Genomic DNA, 20,120 nt, shown 5'->3' with positions numbered 1-20,120 from the left:
GCCGTGGTATTTTGTGGAAGAGCCACACTCAAGGGGCCTAAGAGCCGCATGTGGCTAGCCAGCCACAGTTTACTGACTACGGGTCTAAACAAACCCTTTCTTTCCAAATTAATTGTGTGGCAAAGGTTTCAGGTACAAAGACATTCTCCCTTGGACGTTGTCATGCGTGGATGCTGGTGGGAAGTGTGGGATCGTATCTTCCAATCAAACAAACCCGGGGCATTGATCAGGGACCTGCATGTGTGTTCTCCAGTTTGGAGGAGAGCGCTTAAGCAGTGACACAGTCCCGGATGCTGTTGGCAGAGGACGGTTTGTTAGGCAAACATTGCGAGGGCAGACACAGGCAGCATCTTTGATGGGAAAACAGAGGAATCAGAACTGAGAGATTGAAAGGAAAATTGGGATTTAGTGTCTAAATGTTTATCTAAAAAATAAAACAGCAGCCCTAGTCCCAGGTTTCCCGCTGCAGTGGGTGCACTTTTTCTCACCAGGTGTCGCATCAGCCGAATCCTCCGGGCGCCTCAGGGCTACGCCCTCCTCATCGGAGTGGGCGGCAGCGGCAAGCAGAGCCTGTCCCGGCTGGCGGCCCACATGTGCAGCCTGGAGGTCTTCCAGATCACCCTGACCCCAGGCTTTGGGGTCCAAGAACTCCGGGTGAGTGACAGTGGTGGGCCTCCTCCCCTTGTCAGCTCTGACTCCCAGATTTGGCCAAGGCCTGCCCACCCAAGAGAGGGGGAGGGAAATCCCTTTAGAGCAGTGTTTCCCAAAGTGTGGTACGCGTACCCCGAGGGGTATGGGAAGAGTTTGGTGGGGGTACACCTTGCACAGGAGTTTGGTGGGGATATGCACTGCACCGTGCTTAACTGCTCCTAATTCTACGTTCTCATGAGTACGAGGGCTACTCAGCATTATGAAAATTATAGAAGGGGTACACGTATGTCAAAAGTTTGGGAAACACTGCTTTAGAGGATTTAATTTAATTTAATTTAATTTAATTTAATCCCTTTGGCTTTTTCTCCTACATGGTCAAATTAGGCATAGTACATGTCTATGGATGGTTATAGGTGTCTAAGCCTATAGACCTGGCCCAGAAAATATTTTATTAAATCCTTGCTTCCTTTGCATGGACCACACCTGATATATTTAGCACTGTTACTATTCCTGTGTGACGGAGGGCAAAGGTACTGCCTCTGTAAGTGCACAGCGATTCCTTCCAGGTGGGATAATAAGGTGATGACACTAACATGCAATGGAAATACATTCAAGAAACTCACCTGTCTTTAAACTTTTGCTTTTTTTTTTTTTATTCCGCCTTTATAAGTACAAATAGGTTTCTTTCCACTTTAGTGAAGATCATGACGATAAAATTCCAAGGAAACACATTCAGGAAACGCATGTGTTTTTAAAATTGGACTTTTTAAAATCATACCATACCTACAAAATAGTACTTAGAGTTTGTGGTAAATGCTGTTTTAAAATGTAAAACCCCAAAGCACATGCTTTCAATAATACTAAACAAAACGAACTTAGTCAAACAAAAAGTGTTTTCAGTGAACCAGACAGTCGTCAACGAAATGAGCAGAAATGTCCCTACACTGTATGGCCCGACTGAAATATCACCCAATTCACGTCCCCTCCCCCAGAACGGAGCCCTTCAGCAGCAGCCTGGTCTCATCCCTCTGCGCCATTAAAGCCACAGACGTGACACGCTCACACTCATGCCAGGCCTGGAGGTGATGTCACACAGTTTGCCCCCGTAGCAGGTCCCAGAGAGGAAGGAGGATGTAAACAGATGGCACGCACACCAGGCAGCCCTCTTCTGAGAGTCACTCAGTCCTCCCCAGCGCTCGCACACAGACTCCCTGCATCGCGTCAGCACTTTAACGAAGCATGAGTGATGGCCTCCTCTCCTTACAGGTAGATCTGGCCAATTTGTTCATCCGGACAGGAGCCAAGAACATGCCCACCGTGTTCCTGCTGACAGATGCCCAGGTTCTAGATGAGAGCTTCCTCGTGCTGATTAATGACCTGCTGGCATCAGGTGATTAAACCAACACCTTTCCTGAAAGATCTTCCCCCAGTGACAAATGGTCTGTGGTTCCGGTGAACTTTAAAGAGAGATCATCTGTCTTCGAGGTGCCCGGGCAGCCTTTGGGGAGAAACCTATACACCTAACGGATTTTGAGGTGTGCCGCTTTCTTAGTGTGCTCACGGAGATGCGGTGCTCAGAGCGGCCTTCAGTGGAGTAAAGGTTGTTCCTATGCGCCCAGTGTGTGGTGTGTCTTGTAAATTCAAAGAGAAGAAAATGCCATTTCTGACTTTCTCGGTTGTTCTTTGTCATTTAAGCTGAACTGTGTGTTGTAAATCATTTTGATCATTAAAAAAATCCTATCTAACATTTACATGGTGAGGATCTTTCAGTAACTCTCCTTACTTCTTTGGGGGCAGGAGACATCCCCGATCTCTTCAGCGATGAAGATGTGGACAACATTATTTCCGGAATCCGCAGTGAAGTGCGTGGCCTGGGCATGGTGGACTCCAGAGAAAACTGCTGGCAGTTCTTTTTGGCCAGGGTTCGGCTACAGCTCAAAGTAAGAAACGCGCGCTTTACTGGCATATTCCTTAAAGCCTACGTTGGGAACTCGGATGTGGTTCGTTTTCAGGATTTGTGTCCTGAGTTTGAATCTTGGGCGTTCATTCTGTAACGACACATCCAGTCATTAGTGTGAAAGGACATTTGCATTTCTGCATGCCCAGGTGTGGAGTGTTCCTTCCTAAGGTTTCCTGTGACTCTGAGCTCCTACACAGCATCACGCTGTGTGGGCTGTGCCTCATGCAGTTGAATTGGACGACACTATGATAGGAGATAAGATAGGCTGATTACTTTGGCCCTGACTACCAATAATTGTAGTCAGGGCCGATGGAAAGCAGGGCGGGGTTTACAGAGGAGCTCAGCGGCCTTCCTAATTGCCTTAGGCCCTCCCATAGGAAGCAGTATGCCTAGTTTCAAGTATGGATTGCAATTCATGAGGAAGGGATCGGGTGGGGAAGAACTTTAAGGAGAGGAAATAGAATTTATATAAAAACTAGCGGCCCAGTGCATGAAATTCGTTCACTGGGGGAGCGGGGGTCCTTTAGCCTAGGCTGCACCATCTGACAGTCCAGGAGCCCTCAGGGGATGTCTGACTGACAGCTTAGGCCTGCTTGACCTGTGGCTGAGCGGCACTCCCCCTGTGGGAGTGCGCTGACCGATCACCAGGGGGCAGCTTCTGCACTGAGCATCTGTTCCCTGATGGTCAGTGTGTGTCATAGTGAATGGTTGTTCTGCCATTCGGTCGATTTGCATATTAGCCTTTTATAGTATGCTCTGGCTGATGTTCTCAGTGGTTAGTGTGGTGGCCCCCACACTGAAATGTTTTAGATTATATTCCAGGTCAAGGGCATATACCTGGATTGCAGGTTTGATCTCTGACCCCAGTCGGGCATGTGCAGGAGGCAACCAATGAATGTCTCTCTCTCACATGGATGTTTCTCTCTCTCTTCTCTCCCTTTCCTTTCTTTCCACTGTCTCTAAAAAAAATCAATTAAAAAAAATATCCTCAGGTGAGGATTAACAACAAAAAGAATAAGGGTGTGCTGCACAGTAGATATTTGGAGAAACCCAAGACTTCCTGTTAGGAGAACTAGGTCAATAAGGCTGGGAAAGTAAATTGGGATGAGAAGAGGAGGCTGCAAATCATTTAGGGAGGAGTGGGAGAAGTCTGGAGTAAGGAAGTGAATTATATCAACTCTTGAGGGCAAGTATTACTCAGATGACCTGAGGCTCAACCCCAGGTCCTTCCCCCTAGATCAGTGGTCCGCAAACTGCGGCTTGTGAGCCAACTGAATTTGCCGACCACTGACCTAGAATCTTGATTCCAATAATTACAGGCTGTTGTTGTTCCTTGTGATTAAGCCCCTATTCCAGTGGTCGGCAAACTCATTAGTCAACAGAATGGAAAACCGCAGCTCGAGAGCCACGGTTTGCCTACCACTGGCCTAGACCACTCTATGCTGAGTGTCGTTTATAGAAATAAAAATAGACGCAAGCAATAGCAGCAATAACGAGACACGAAAGGCCCCCAACTCATGGCAGTATGCCAGTTGAAGAAAAATTCCAGCTTCCTAGGACAAAAATGGTTAGCCTAGATAAGTTACTACTTTGCTACTTTTAGTGTTATCCACCTGTCAAGTCACTGACAAGTTCCAGGGCTGTGACAGCCTGGGGCACACGGGAGAGGGACGAGGCAGTGACATTAGCCGTGAGTATACTTCTGCTTGGAGGGGTAGAGTAATTGTAAGGTTCCCTTCCCCCTTCCAAATTCCATATTAATCTCACTAGCAATTCTGGGCTGAGGTTAGAAGATATGAACTTATAGGGTAGTTGCCCAAAGAGTTTTTCTCCTCATCAAAAATGTCACCTAGGATATGTTTGCCAGGTTGTAACAAGGCCGGGGATTTCTCCCTGTGCCACTGTGATAGATTTGGATCAAGTTTTCTCCATGAAATAGAAAAACAAGTACAGGAATAGAATATGAGACGGTCATGTCATAAATCACTGGCTGTCAGAGTCTGTTCCTCAGAGCAGCAGGATAGCATCACCTAGAAACTTTCTAAAAATGCAGATCCCCCAGCCCAGTGGTCGGCAAACCGTGGCTCGAGAGCCACATGCGGCTCTTTGGCCCCTTGAGTGTGGCTCTCCACAAAGTACCACGTGCGGGTGCGCACGTATAGTGAGATTGAAACTTCGTGGCCCATGCCCAGAAGTCAGTTGTCGGCTCTCAAAAGAAATTTCAATCGTTGTACTGTTCATATTTGGCTCTGTTGACTAGTGAGTTTGCCGACCACTGCCCCAGTCCTTCCCACAAAGACTCTTGAGTCGGAAACCCTGAGCAACCTCGGTTTTCATAAGGCCTCCCGGTGAATCGGAGGCACGCTGAGACTGAGAGACAGACCGATAAAAGTAATGCTAAAACGAGCATTCTTTGCATTTGTCTTTTATACACAACTTTGCTTGCTCCTGTAGACTAAATTCCTGGGAGAGGAAGTGCTAGAATCCATTGTTATGGCTTGTAGTAGGTTTAAAATATGCCTGCCTGCCGATGATCGATGCTCTTCTAACTCACAGGTGGGGCGAGACCTCTCTCCTTAAATCTGGGGGGGCTCAGGACAGCCTCCACTAATGGACCGGGGAACAGAGAGGCAGAGTGCTGCTGGGAACCGCCCGGGGCGACGTCACAAAGAGCCAACTTGGCCACTGAACTGTGTTTGGTTTTAGTCAGTTAACCTTATGTGTGTGTGTGTGTGTGTGTGTCTCAGATAGTCCCCGTTCTGTCATTTGCCTTTCAAATGTATATAAGTCTTAAACACTTATTATGTGAGATGAATCAGCATTTTCCTTTATGGATTTGAGGACTTCTTGACATTTTGGATAGTGCTTTTCTTTCCAAGATTATAAGACACTTCATTAGAAGCAGTTGGGACTCAATTGGATAACAAATAAGAGAGTGAATCTCCCCCTTCCCCCCTCCCTCACCGAGTCCAGATGAGCTCCGTGATGTCCTTATCGACCTTGGCTCCTCATCTCTCTCCTCCGGCTCCCCTGTGGCCTCCTGCTTCCGGCAGGAAGAAGACGTGGGGCTCTGTGTGTCATGAAACCAAAGCTTCCACCGAAGCTCAAGCTGATGTCTTACGGCCACAGGAGTGTCCCATGCCACCTCTACCTACCTGGAGAAGTGAGCAAGTGATAGAGGGACCTGAGGAGTTTCGGGTTATTTCCTCCCCAAAAGATATCTTTTTAAAAATGTTGTTGTTGTTTTGCTTCTTTTCCAAGGATATTTTTTCCATTTATTTATTTTTTTCTTTTTTAGTGAGAGTGGAAGGGGAGGGAAAGGAAGGAAGGAGAGAGAGAGAGAGACAGAGAGAGAGAGAGAGATGTGAGAGACACAAGTTGATTGGTTGCCTTTCCCAGGACCAGGGATCGAGCCTGCATCCGAGGTACCTGCCCTTGACCGGAATCGAACCACAACCCTTCAGTCCAAGGGCCTATGTTCTAATCACTGAGACAAACCAGCTAGGACCCAAAAAGATCTTTTTTATCTCACAATCGTGCATTTCTTCCTACTGATTTACTAGGAAAGCACCATTACTATTTACTAAAAATTAGTGCAAGAGTACATAGGCCTTCCTTCCCCCAGCTGCCGGCACCGGCTTCCTTCTGGCACCTGGGACCTGGGCTTCCCTCACAGCCCCCGGCTTTGTCTGGAAGGTCATCTGATCTAATTAGCATATTACACTTTTTTTATTATAGATTACATGCCAAATAGCCATATTATTTGGAACTATTTCTAGATCCTCTATTCTCTCTTCTTGATATGCCTCTTTACTACTGGTCCTGGCCTGCTATTAGGTGAATTATTTTATTTTTGTATCTAATATTTAATACTTAATATCTAATTGCTCTTTCTTGTCTAGTTTTGTTGTTGTTCTCACCTGTTTATACATCTGGATAAACATCAGAATCATTTTGTCGAATTCTAAATACAGTGCATTTTGATTTTGATTGAAATCATGCTGAAGGCTAATTTTATACTAGGGAGAATTTAATCTTTATGATAATTTTTTTTTTGTAGATGGGATATTCCTTTCATAGGTTTTTTTTTTTTTTTATGGTGGATTGTTTGTGTATAGGAGAGGTGTTGATTTTTATTTATAGCTAGCTATTTCACCGCCTCTCTGATAGTTTCTGTAAGTTCATTGATATCATAAGGCCTGCAAGTATTATTTTGTCTTCCTAATATTCTATTTATCCACTCTTATTTCTCATAGCATTGGTAAGTCTAGAGAAAAATATTAAGTATTTAATGGCTGTAGTGAGAATTTTGATTTTTATTTTAATGCAGATGTTTCTAATATTTCACCATTCTGTCTTCTGTTGGCTTTTGCTTCAGGATAGTTTGTCAAGGATGTCTCTACCTATTACATTCCTTTCACTCGCTATTGAGATCTTTGCACTCACTAATAATAGTGTGAATTTTTACATTTTTATATTGTTAAATAGCAAATGAAAGGAATTCATTCTTTTCCTGTATGTGTGTCCTTTGATCTGTTTAGGCTCGGTTATCGAAGCTGAGGTCAGTTTTCTAGTTGTCTATACTGGTATTTAGTCTCCTTTCTAGTCTCACTTTCTAGAATCTAGTATGTACCTTTGTGCAAACTAGCATTTATTTTGGAGTTAGATATGAGTCATTTCCCCCCCCCCCATTGTCATACTAATTAAATAATGTCTCTTTCCTACTAAAATGAGTAGGAGGGCTTTTTGCTTTTTAGTTTAGTTTAGTTTTGCTTTACTTTTTAGTTCTCAGGAGGAATAGAATATTTCCCTCAAATCCTCCTGACCCTTCTTGGCCTTGTCACTTAGTTTGCTGTATCATGAGAAAGTTCAGTGGTCAGTGCCTTACCCTAAGGGAGAAATAATATGCCATAAAGATGGATCACCTTTTGGCTGGAAAACGGCAGCTTCTTTCTCTTTCATCCATATATATTCCCCAATCCTTGTAATTAAAAAAAAAAAAAATTCTGGATTTGCTCGATGTTACTTTCCTCTATTGTGACACTCGGGAGCACGTGCTAAAGACTCGGGATTTCTGACGAGCTGCTCCCTCCTTTGTGTGTGCTCTTAGCCGGGCAGCACGGGCAATGCAGTGTGCGGCAGGGATGTTGAGCACACCTGGCAGGTCAGGCTAAATGAGGTGATGTTGCCACCCCATTACCCATGCTTACCACCCAGAGCCGGCCCCCATTTGGAAGGCACGGGCAGCGAGAACCTGTTGGCTGCAAAACATGACCTGTGATTCCCAGAGGGCAGTTTCCATTAATGACGATCAGATGTGTGTCCTTGCTTTGCCTAGAATAAACCAGCAAATAAATGCCTGGTGCCTTTTCTCCTTCACACGAGTACGTGTGTCTTCTCTTACGTAATTTTTATCTTGCAACTAGTTCTTGCATCTTCTCTCCAGCTGACTTTCGTTAACCCCAGAGCTTTCCTTTCTTGTCCTCCTTCCTGGCAGTCTGATGCCTGAGGAAAAGAACACGTGACATAGGTAGCAGCCCCTGACTCATTCCCATGATTTTATATATCTGCCTGTCTTGTTACATACATGTCTATCTACTTAGGTGTGTGTCTATTGTCTGTGTGTCTATCTGTCTGAGAAATCTATTTCTATCGTGTAAGAAGTATATGCTCATTTTATAAAATTTTAAAATTCAGAACCATCTGAAGAAAATAAAAACAATGGTATTATGTAACTTGCAGATAGTATTTTGTCTTCCCTCCTATTTATCTGCTTTTATCCATCACTGCATTGGTAAATCTGCAGAATATTAAAGAATTAATGGAAATAGTGAGAATTTTGTTTTATTAGCTAGAAACAAGTACTGAAAATATGTTGGCATATTTTCTTTCAGTGTTCTGTGTGTACATATTCAGAACCAACTTTTTTTTTTTTACATCTTTCATTGTTTCCTTTACTTCTCTCTCTCTGCCTTTTTTATTAGAAGGCTCCCACGGGAAAAAATAAATCAAATGATTCCAAGAGCTTGGTGGATAGAGTGAACTATTTAACTCAAATGTACTTTATTCTAAATAACAAATTGTGCAAAAACCTTTATCCATTTATGCCCTTTGTCACATTTCATATTGGTTTGTTATTTTTATTGATTTTTAAGAACTCTTTATATATCTGAATAAGATTTATATGTTTGTAATGTCCTTGTCTGTTTTGCATATTTCCAGTTCACTATAATTCTGCTAATTGTGTTTACAATGATCTCTGTTTTACATTTTTAAAATTTATCTGATTTTTCCTTGTGGCTTTTGTGTGCTAAGGCTTCTAAAAGAGGAATTTCCATGCTCTGTGGTTATAAAAATGTTATCTTGAATTTTCTTTAAATTAACTGACAATGTTTTTTAATGTTTAGCCTTAGATTGTTACATACATTATAAGGCGGATTTTCTACTTCCCCCCAATTGTTTCAACACTATTTATTATATTTCATCACCATTTGAAATTACTCCAATCTCATATATTGAATGCCTAAATATATGGCATTATGCTATTGACTCTCTACTATGCTCCTTAAATCTGTCTGTGATTGCATAAACACAACTTTGCTTTGTTGTAGCTCTACTGTATATTCTGGAATCTAGTAGGGCAATATCCTTTCCTTTTTTACATTTAAATTTTTGTTTTAATTTTTTAATTACAGTTTGTATAAGTGTTGTATTAGCTTCAGGTATATAACACAGTAATTAGCCATTTATATACCTTGCAAAGTGATCACAGTTATAATATTGTAATAACTATCTATAGTTATTACAATATTATTGGCTATATTCCCTACATTGTACTTTACACTCCTATGATTGTTTGTTTGGTTGGTTAGTTGGTTGGTTTGGCAAACACCTCTAGGAGTTTATTTCTTTCCCCCCTTTTTTAATTACAATTTTTTTCAATTACAGTTTGCATTAAATATTATTTTGTATTAGTTTCAGATATATTGCATGGTGATTAGACATTCACGTAATTTACAAAATGTTCTCCCTGATATTTCCGGTACCCACATAGCACCATACACAGTTATCACAGTATTTTCGGCTATATTTCCTATGCCGTACTTTATAGCCCATGACTATTTTGTAACTACCAATTTGTACTTCTTAATCCCTTCATGTTTTTTTACCCAGTCCCGCAGCCATCTGCCTGTTCTCTGTATCTATAAGTGTTTCTGTTTCACTTGTTCATTTATATTGCTCTTTAGATTCCACATCCCATGGCTGTTTTTTTGTCGCTGAATTTGTATATCTTAATTCCTCCACCTTTTTCACCATCCTTCCAACTCCCTTCCCATCTGGTAACCATTAGTTCTCTCTGCATTTGTTTCTGTTTTGGGTTTATTTATTTTGTTTTTTAGATTCCACAAGTGAAATCATATGGTATCTGTCTTCCTCTGTCTGAGTTATTTCACTTAGCATAATACCCTCTAAGTCCATCCATGTTGTCTCAAATGGCAAAATTGCATTCTTTTGAGTGGCCTAGTAGCATCCCATTGTGTATATGTACCACATCTTCTTTAGCCATTTTTCTACTGATGGATACTTGGGTTGCTTTCATATTTTGGCTATTTTAAATAATGCTGCTGTGAACATGGGGGGGCATATATCTTTTTGAATTAGGGTTTTGGATTCTTTGGATAAATACCCAATTGGCATTGTTGGGTCATATGGTAGTTCTATTTTTTACTTTTTTTGAGGAACCTCCATATTGTTTTCCATAGTGGCTGCACCTATTTGCAATTCCATCAACAGTGCACAAGGTTCCCTTTTCTCCATTTCCTCACCAACATTTGTTTGTTGATTTATTGGTGATAGCCATTCCAACAAAGGTTTTAAGTCTTAATTTTGGTCTATTTTGAGTTTCTTCTTACATATATAACAACACGATCCAGTTTCATTCTTTTGCATGCATTCAAACAGTTTTCTCAATACCACTTATCAAATAGATTGTCATTACCCCAGGGCATATTCTTGCCTCCTTTGTCATAGATTAACCATATAGGTGTATGTTTATTTTTGGGCTCTCTGTTCAGTTCCATTGATATGTATCAGTTTTTATGTCAATACCATGCTGATTTGTTTTCTATAGTTCTATAGTATTCCTTTTCTACATTTGCCTAGCTATTTGTAATTTTACACTCCCAGATGAACTGGAAAATCAGCTTAACATAAAAAAACATGAATATTTATATTTGCCTAAAGATAGCCTTAACAATACCATATGATTTAGGACCGGCCTATATAGTGATTGTGTGCCAGGAAAACAATTAGACTCCAATCAATGATGCTCTTTCTCTCAGTCATTATGGGCATATTGGTGTTTAATATTGTCCTGTGTTTCTTCTGTCAAAGTACGTGTGTGTGTGTGTGTGTGTGTGTGTGTGTGTGTGTGTGTGTTAAAGTCTTAAATGTTAAGTCTATACCTAATCAATTTATATAGTATGTACAGTAAGACAAGTGTCCTGTGTTTTCATCCTTTGTGACTTAAAATTTCTTACTTGTTTTTTTTTTTGGTAATAATAAAACCAATTTTTGTTTGTTTCAACAGCTTGAATTTTAGTAGAAAATATATTAAAGGCTGAAAAACAAACAAACAACGAGAATGTATAGACTAACTTGGGAATATTGTGGATACACTGAACAGTATTGAATGTTTCCATTCATTCACCTATGCAGTTTTATTTGTTATAACTTGAGGTTTTTCCCTGAGATAGTAAGTTTTTTTTCTTGATATTTCTGCCCTTTATTCTTTCATATGAAATTTAGAATCACTTTGTAAAGCTCTACAAAGTGATTTCCTGTTGGGAATTACTAGAATTGCCTAAAAATTGTTAATGTGGAGGAAATTAACAACTATAATAATGGAGCTTCTCAAGGAATGTGGCACACCGCTTCATTTAGCCAAAATGTCTTTGTTGACCTTCAGTAAAACATAACTATTTTTGTGTATCTACACAGTTCTTAGGTTCTTTTCTCAATATTTTATATTATTTTTTGCTCTTATCAAATTTTCTAACTGTTCATGGTAGATATAAAAGAAAGCTGATGAAGGGAGGGAGGGTGCTTGCTTGTTTATTTTACGAGCCAGTTCACTGTTGGGAAGACAGGCATCCACCTGCAAATTGCACAAACAAGTGTAAAATTGCAATTATGCATATGAGAGATATGGGGGATATAAGATAATAGAAGACGGGACAATATAGGTTTTATTGAGGAAAACTGGTGAGGAAGTGTCTCAAAGAATAAGTAGGAATAATCTCCTTTACTGTAAATGACAAAAGAGAATTTTAACAGCAGAAAGGAAAGGCTTCATCCCAGAAGAAAGAACACCCCTTTACAATAAGTTTGCATTTTGAGAAGATGTTCATGTTCTTTGCATTTTGCTCACATTTGGATGTGGGTTTACAAGGACAGTATTGGGTCTTGCTTCTCCCACTGCACATGTGTATAGAGTTGCTTTGTAGTGTCATGTTCAGTAGGTAATCAGGTACCAGGTTTTCTGTTAAAAACAAAACAATAAGCACTGACATGAGGTTATGGGGCTGCAGACTGGTCTGGAGAGGAGTGTGTGGGCAGTGCAGCCCTGAGGGCGGGCAGGCAGCTGAGATGAGAGAATACAGCCCTCGTGTGTGTGTGTGTGTGTGTGTGTGTGTGTGTGTGTGGTGTGTGGTGTGTGGTGTGTGGTGTGTGTGTGTGTGTGTGTGTACACACATACGTACATGCTAGGGATTATGAGTCCTACTGTCTTTACTCTCCAGGTATATGGATTTGCTCTTTGCTTCATACTGGGATTCCACATACCACTTCTTTATGAGTTGAAGAGTTTTGTTTTTTAAAGAAAACAAAGGAACTAAAACTCCCCAATGTAAAATATTATCTCTTGAAAAAAATTCTGTACGGGTCAGTATTCACAAGTAAAAGGCCATGGGGATAATTTTATTGTGTGTTACCTAAAAGGAAAATAGAAAAATGAAAGTGTATATATTGAATATGCTGTTGGGTGTCATAAAAATAATTGAAGTTAAAAAGTTATGAAGTTAAAAATAATTGAAGTTAAAAAGATACAGGAAGATGGAAGGATGATAACTGGGGAGTATTTTTTATGCTAAGCCCCCATTCCTATGAGGATTCAGATGTTGTCATTCTTGAAAAACACTTGAAACTTTTGAGGATAAAGTTATAGATAGAAACTTCTGAAGGAAATATGTGGGAGGATTACTTTTATCTGAGAATAAACTATATCAGCTGGGGGGAAAAATAGAGTGACGGTAGCAATTCAAATTTCCATTACAAGAGGAGATGGAATCAGTCCTGTCCATGATATGCAAGTAAATATATGCTTGCATTGGGCTCTTATGTAAAAGAAATTGAAACGTATTACAGAACACAGTGAAAGTGGGTTATTGCAAATGAGTCATAACACCTGTGTAGGGGGAAAAAGGGAGTAGAAAATTCTATGGTGCAGATCCCCAAAGCAAGTTTCTGACATCCAAATGTTAGAGCTGTAGGAAATACATAGATGGTGATTTCAGGGTTTCCTTTTGTGTGTGTGTGTGTGTGTGTGTGTGTGTGTGTGTGTGAGAATTTACTTTTAGAGCACAGCTGTCTGAGACATTTTAAACTTTATTTTCTTAACCGACTTTTCTTTCTAATCCACTACTGGGAAGTAACTTAAATCACTTTGGCCATTTACAATCACCAGGAACTATTTGCAGGGAGCATATTTTAGTTGCCTTTGATATGTGTAAGTAGACGATACCTGTTCAGGTTTGGGGTGCTCTTCTCCCCAAATCTCCCAACTCGAAGTGTGCTTCAAAGAAAGGAAATCTTAGTCTGCTATTCATGGAGTTTATGTGTAGACATGGCTTAAAGCAGATCTTAGAGTCTTAACCCGCTCTATAAGAGAGTTGTAATTCCAGTTGCTTTTTAAGGAACCTGAACTAGCCCTTATTGCAAGGTTCCTTCCGGGAAGACATGACAGTATTCATCATACTCACCAGTGAAAAGCTGAGAGCTTTCCCTCGAAGATCAGGGACAGAATGGATGCCCACACTTGAAGGCATTATCTTAAGTGAAATAAGCCAGATAGACAGAGAGAGAAATACTACATGGTATCGCTTATATGTGGAATCTAAATAGTAAAAAACTTATACTCACAGAAACAGAGTAGAAAAGTGGTTGCCAAGGGGGCAGGGGATGGGGGAAATAGGGAAAGATTGGCAAGCAGGATATAAACTTTAAATTATAAGGTCTGAGGATCTAATGTATAATGTGACTACAGTTGATAACAGTGTTTTGTATAATTGCAATTTTCTGAGAGAGAAGTTAAATGTTCTAACACAGAGAAAAAGGTAAATATATGGGGTGATGGATGTGTTAACTGACTTTCATGTCTCTGTATAAAATCACCACACTATGCGCCTTAAACATCTTGTAATTTTGTCAGTTATATCTCGATAAAGCTAAAGAAGTAAATTAACAACCTAATACCCTTTTCCAATCATTTATTTGTCTATCCTATCTAATAAAGAAGGAATATGCTAATTGACCATCACACCCTCACAAATATGGTGGTGCCCACAGCCAATAAGGAGAGAATATGTATTTTCATGTATCAGGCCTCTAGGTATTTTTTTTTTTTTAATAAATTTGTTGCTATATTAATCTCTCATGAAATTAAGGGTAATATAATGGGGAAAAATGATTCCTTCCCATAAAAATATTCCTTGAGTTTGCTACAGATTTTCCATAAAGTTGTAGAGACTGTTTTAGAAAAATAACAAAACTATTGACAGTTTCCAGACATTAGCGTGGGCTCTCAAAAAAAAAAAAAAAAAAAAAAATCTTACATAAAACTACCACCAAGGAAACCAGGTGGCAGGATAAGTTCTGTGCTAGATTTCTAGCAAAACTGGAAATTGGGCAGTGAATTGGGTCAATAATTACACTTCTTTAGCAATTTCTTAGGAAGAACTAATGTTCTTTCATTTCTTAGGAAGTACTAATGAGCAGGTATATTTCTCTAATTTAGTTCTCAGCGTCTATTTTAGATGATAGTTGGAATTTAGGTTAATAGTGATTATCTAATTTATTTAAAATCCCATAAATGTTTTATTTCACTCAATCCCATAAATGTATGTCGAGTAGAGACTTAGGTTCTATGAGTATGTCACCTACTGCAAAAGCGTTGAAAATGTATAGTTTCCTTTAAGTATTACCAAAGTAACTTTGGGACTATTAGGGTTAGCGATGGATGGCAGAATCGCCTGGAGGACTCATTGAAACGCAGATTGCTGAGTCCCATCCAGACAGCATGCCAGTAACAAGTGTAGAAATGTAAAGGGTGAATGTGGTGGAAATAGTAAAGGATGCTTTCTTCCCTTCTGCCTTGGCTACAATCACGTATAAGTGAAGTTTTCTAAAATTGTCACAAATGAGAGAGACGTTCTGCGGGAAACCCCCTTCTCAGACAGAAAGGAGAAATATTCAAGTTTGGGGAGAAGAGAAGGCTAAGAAGTGAGATATAAGTGAAAATTATGCATTGTAACTGAGGTTCCTTAACTTAGCACATGCAGTATTAGAGCGATTTATACATTTGTAGTTAGACTTTTGAATTTCATGAATCTATAATTAGTCAGCTTATGCATTATTAAAAATACTTTAGATTTAGGACTTAGCTCTCTTGAGTTATTGAAGAGCCATAGAAAATTAAATAAACATAAAAACATCTGTTGCTGACTGCTGTGGCTCAGTGGTTGAGCATTAATCTAGGAACCAGGAGGTTATGGTTTGATTCCTGGACAAGCACATGTCTGAGTTGTGGGCTTGATCTCAGGTCGGGGGCATAGAGGAAGCAGCTAGTCAATGATTGTCTCTCATCATTGATGTTTCTGTCTCTCCTTCTTTCTTCCTATCTGAAATCAATAAAAATATATATATTTTTAAAATACATCTGTTAAATGAGATATTACATGGTGGTGATTTTTATTATGTGAATTTAAAAAAAATACTTTAGGGGGAAAAAATCAATCCCTTTGAAAGAGAGTGTAGAAACATTCAGATTTAAATTAACTCTTAAATCACTAATTGCATAAATAAAACTTTTTTTAACATTTGATAATATACATTTATTTTATTTTATTATTTTTTATTTTTTTATTAAATTATTATCTGTGTACATATTTTAACATTAACACCGCCCCCCATCATACCCTCCCTCCCCAGTGTTTTGTGTCCATTAGTTGTACTTATATGCCTCGTGCACTGCTGGTGGGAATGCAGACTGGTGCAACCACTGTGGAGAACAGTGTGGAGTTTCCTCAAAAAACTGAAAATGGAACTCCCATTTGACCCAGTAATCCCATTCCTAGGATTATATCCCAAGAAACTAGAAACACCAATCAGAAAGGATATATGCACCCTATGTTCATAGCAGCACAATCTACAATAGCTAGGATTTGGAAACAGCCTAGGTGCCCATCAGCAGATGATTGGATCAAAATACTATGGTATATTTACACAATGGAATACTATGCTGCCATAAAAAAGGAATTCTCATCATTTGCAGCAACCTGGATGGAATTGGAGAACATTATGCTGAGTGAAATAAGCCAGTCAATGAAAGAGAAATACCACATGACCTCACTCATTTATGGATAATAAAGAACATTATAAACTGATGAACCAAAAAAATAGACATAAAGACAGTAAAGCAACAAGCAGACTGTCAAATTATAGCAGGGAGGGTAGGGATATCTGGGGTAGATAGATCAACCGAAGGACTTGTATATATGCATATAAGTACAACCAATGCATAAATAAAACTTTTTATTTAAACCAGAAATTTGTAAAATTATTATCACAAGCATTCAGCAAACTAAATTTTTTTACTCCTTTAAAAATGTCATGAACGCTAGTGAATGAAATGAAAACTTTAAATGAAAACAAAATAACCAGTATGATTAAACAATTTTTTAGGAAGTGTATCACACAGTTGTGTGGAGCCTGATGAAGCAGAGAATGGAAGGAGACAAAGATGAAAGGGTTGGCACACTATTTTGTCATGTGATTTGGTTTTTTCAGTTGTTATCATGTTATTTGTGTGATCGGAAAGGATACATTTCCATTATTAACAATCATCATAAAAACGTTTAAAAGGAGAGAGACCAGTTTTAACGGAAGCACAGAGCAGCATTTCTGTATGCGTGAAGGGCAGCCCTTCGGGCCAGCTGACCCTCGATTGGCAGGAGGTGAAAGCTGCCTTCCCCTCCGGAGCGCGTGGGGGTCGCCGAATGTCACGGTTGGCTGTGCGCCTTTCTTCCATTGTCCAGGATCGCCAGGCACGGCTTTGCTCACTCATCACCCTCCCGACTTTGCCCCGCCCCCGTGTCTCCACAGATCATTTTGTGTTTCTCTCCAGTCGGCCACACGCTGAGAGTTAGAGCTCGGAAGTTCCCAGCCATCGTTAACTGCACGGCTATTGACTGGTTTCACGCGTGGCCGCAGGAGGCTCTGGTCTCAGTCAGCAGGAGGTTCATTGAGGAAATCGAGGGGATTGAGGTACGTTGTGTCAGCCTCTGAATAGCTCCCACACACACTCACACACCACACACACACACACACACACGCACTCATTCACTCACTCTCACCAAAAGTCCCAATAAATGCTTTCCAAAATACACCTCCTTATCAGAAAGTTGCCCTTGTTTGTTGGAGATGATAAGATCACCTGTTTACCTTCTTTGGGATATGATGGTTGACATTTTTACATCAAGTTGAGGTGGATGTGTGTCTGTCTGTGTCTGTATGGACAGACACACACTCACAACACGTGAGCATGTGCTATCAAGCCTTGACTCACCAGAAGGCCAGGAGCTTGTGAGAGCACGGTGCCCAGCACTGGCCTACCCATGGCCGAGAGCCCTGACTCCCTCCCAGGGGAGAGGTTAACGTTAGGAAACAGCGCACTGGTGACATGAACGTGGTAACGTGGGATCCGCAGGCAGAAGGTACCTACTGTCTCTCTCCCTCGAGTACACTGGTATGCTGAACCCTCATTGTAATCATTAGATGATAAAATGAAGCCCTACCAAATTCCAGGAGTGCAGTGAGCCCGGCAATAGCCTGAGAAACTTGTGTGAATAATTATGACCACTATTTGTCATATTTAGTGATTTTTCCAGATTTTAAAGGATAACATATTTCTGGTAGGCTTTCATGCCATGTCAGTGTTAGTCTCGGTTAAAGGGGCTTCCTTGGACTCTCCAGGAAGGCACGGGATCACTTTGAATTCCAAGCATCTTGTCACCTCACCTCTCAGAGGAACCTGAAGACAGAGCTCCCTGGGAAACGTGCGCAGTCACCACGCTTCCACACTGCCTGATCCGAAAGGCCCCAGATCCATATGACGCTTCGTTTCTAGGGAGTTTCAGTGCTACTTTCCTACTCGCCGCCTTTTTGCCTTCACATTCGAACCTTCGACTTACATGCTTGGGCGCAGGATTTCTCTGGGCTAAGTTACTGCGGAGGAGCGTGGATGTGCCAGTGACCATTGACATCTGCTGGATGAGGCGGGACTTGCATCACGTTAAGTCCAGAGGCTCCTGGCAGGTGCCGCCCTCTGTCCCGTGGTATCAGGGCGCCTCCTGTAGGATGCCGAGTGCCACACAGCACGTTCCTCTTCCTGTGGGGCTGAGCGATGCCTGGAGACAAATTTGCCAGATGATTTCCTCTCAGAGCAGCGCACTCACTTAACTCCCCCACCTCCCTCATTTGTTACTCAGGAGCCATAATTACAACTCCGAGCGCAGTGCCTCCATGTCCTAAACACGCGTGGTGGTGCCTTCCCCTGTAGAGGTAAAAAAAAAAAAAAATAGTTCTTCGAATTTTTATTTTTTTGAATGAGCACTGATTTGATCACTTTCTTAGTTTTAATTTCCATGATGAAGACTGAAGGTTATCAGCTTCATTTGGGCCCTTCTTATTGATTGACCTCATTTGCTGAGTGGAAGGGGCTTACACAAGGTGACCCCCCTTCAGCCATAGAGGAAGGATCCATTGAAGACAAGCCATCTGGTGTGTGTTGACATGTAATTTGCAGCCAGTACTCACACACGCAGCACCCAGGGGTGTGGGCTGACTGCATCTATGTAAATGTTTGTGTTCTTGCCTGTTACCTGGCATTGAACTAAACGACAGTAGACAGAATGACCAAAATGATTTCCCATCCCAGCGCCACCGGGGATTTATCTGAAGACTCTGTCACACACACACACACACCTCCTCACGGGAGATTTGGAAACTCCCTGGGACTGGGGCTCCAGGTGATAATTGGGGGGAGAAGGGGTGTCCCTACTGAGAAGTGCATGGGTCCCAGTTAGGAACAATTCAAGACAAAAGGCGGGAGACATAGGAGTTAGAAGACCAGCCCTGGTTCTGCTTTTCGAGTCAGAATGGAGCACAGACATGCTTGAAAGCAGGCCCCACGGAGAGGAGACAGGACTGAGCAGGAGGACACCGCGGCCCCGGAGCTGAGGAGTGAGACTGGCCTGGAGGGGGCAGAACGGAGAGCTGAGCTAGGTGGGTGAGCCCTCTTCCGGCAGCTCGGCCGCCTGGAAGCTAAAACTCTCTGACCTTGGTGTAACAATGTCAACCAAGCTGGGCATCATCGGCTTTTTCAGTGAACATCCCACTCGCCGCCACGTCCTCCATCCAGAATGGGTGGCAGGGTTTGGTAACATGTAAATGGTGCATTTGAATCCCATTTTCCAAACCCATGGTAAAAAACAAACAAACAAACAAAAAAACTCCACTCTAAGAGGAAAGTGGTTTTATTTCTGATTTTAAAGACTGATGTCTTCCGGTGTCTCTAAGTTCCTTTAAACGTCAGGCCAGGCATGAAGAGGAGCAGACGGCATTTGGTGAATACTGTGTGTGAGCAGTGTTTCTATCGATTTTTAGCACAGTTTTTTTCCCCTTGGAAATATAAATAAGGATTATCCCATATGGATTTATGAAGTAGAAAAATAACCATTTGCAATAGAAATTCTATGAATTAGGGGGAAATATCCTGTTGGTGGGGAATGTTGACATAATTTTAAAAGAGCAAGACAAAATCGAATGCAACCAAATTTACCTTGCAACTGCCTAAGTCTCCTATGGGCCTAAGCCTATGTTCACATGCATGGGGAAGGTCCGGGTGTGCCTTCATATCTGTCCCCATTCTCCAGCCCCCTCTCTCCTTGACACAGGCACATTGATAGACTGTCCATCAGACAGTTATGGCTCTGTGTGTCTGAATCAAATTTAGAGGAGAACTGGGGAAAGTAGTAGACTGCTGCTTTTCAGGGCTTTGTTATATAAACTTTAGGAATCTATCTCAAAAGTAGAGTCCAGTTTTTATAGCTGCCCAGGCCCCTGGGTATGCTGTTAAGCCAAAAGGTCAGCTAAGTCAAGTGGAGGAGTCACT

General features: G+C 41.2%; 1 protein-coding gene across 1 annotated transcript in view; it reads left to right on the top strand.

Annotated features, from left to right (window-relative positions):
* DNAH11 (dynein axonemal heavy chain 11) overlaps positions 1-20,120 on the top strand; it is a 196,412-nt gene that overhangs the window by 101,990 nt on the left and 74,302 nt on the right. The window contains exons 52-55 of the mRNA XM_036429948.1: positions 492-654; positions 1,918-2,041; positions 2,449-2,591; positions 17,051-17,212. Of these exons, the coding sequence (XP_036285841.1) occupies positions 492-654; positions 1,918-2,041; positions 2,449-2,591; positions 17,051-17,212 (592 nt within the window). The remainder of the gene's footprint in view (positions 1-491; positions 655-1,917; positions 2,042-2,448; positions 2,592-17,050; positions 17,213-20,120) is intronic.

The sequence above is a fragment of the Pipistrellus kuhlii genome, unplaced genomic scaffold, assembly GCF_014108245.1.
Source record: "Pipistrellus kuhlii isolate mPipKuh1 unplaced genomic scaffold, mPipKuh1.p scaffold_m20_p_10, whole genome shotgun sequence".
Lineage (NCBI taxonomy): Eukaryota > Metazoa > Chordata > Mammalia > Chiroptera > Vespertilionidae > Pipistrellus > Pipistrellus kuhlii.
This window is presented reverse-complemented; position numbering and strand designations above follow the sequence as displayed.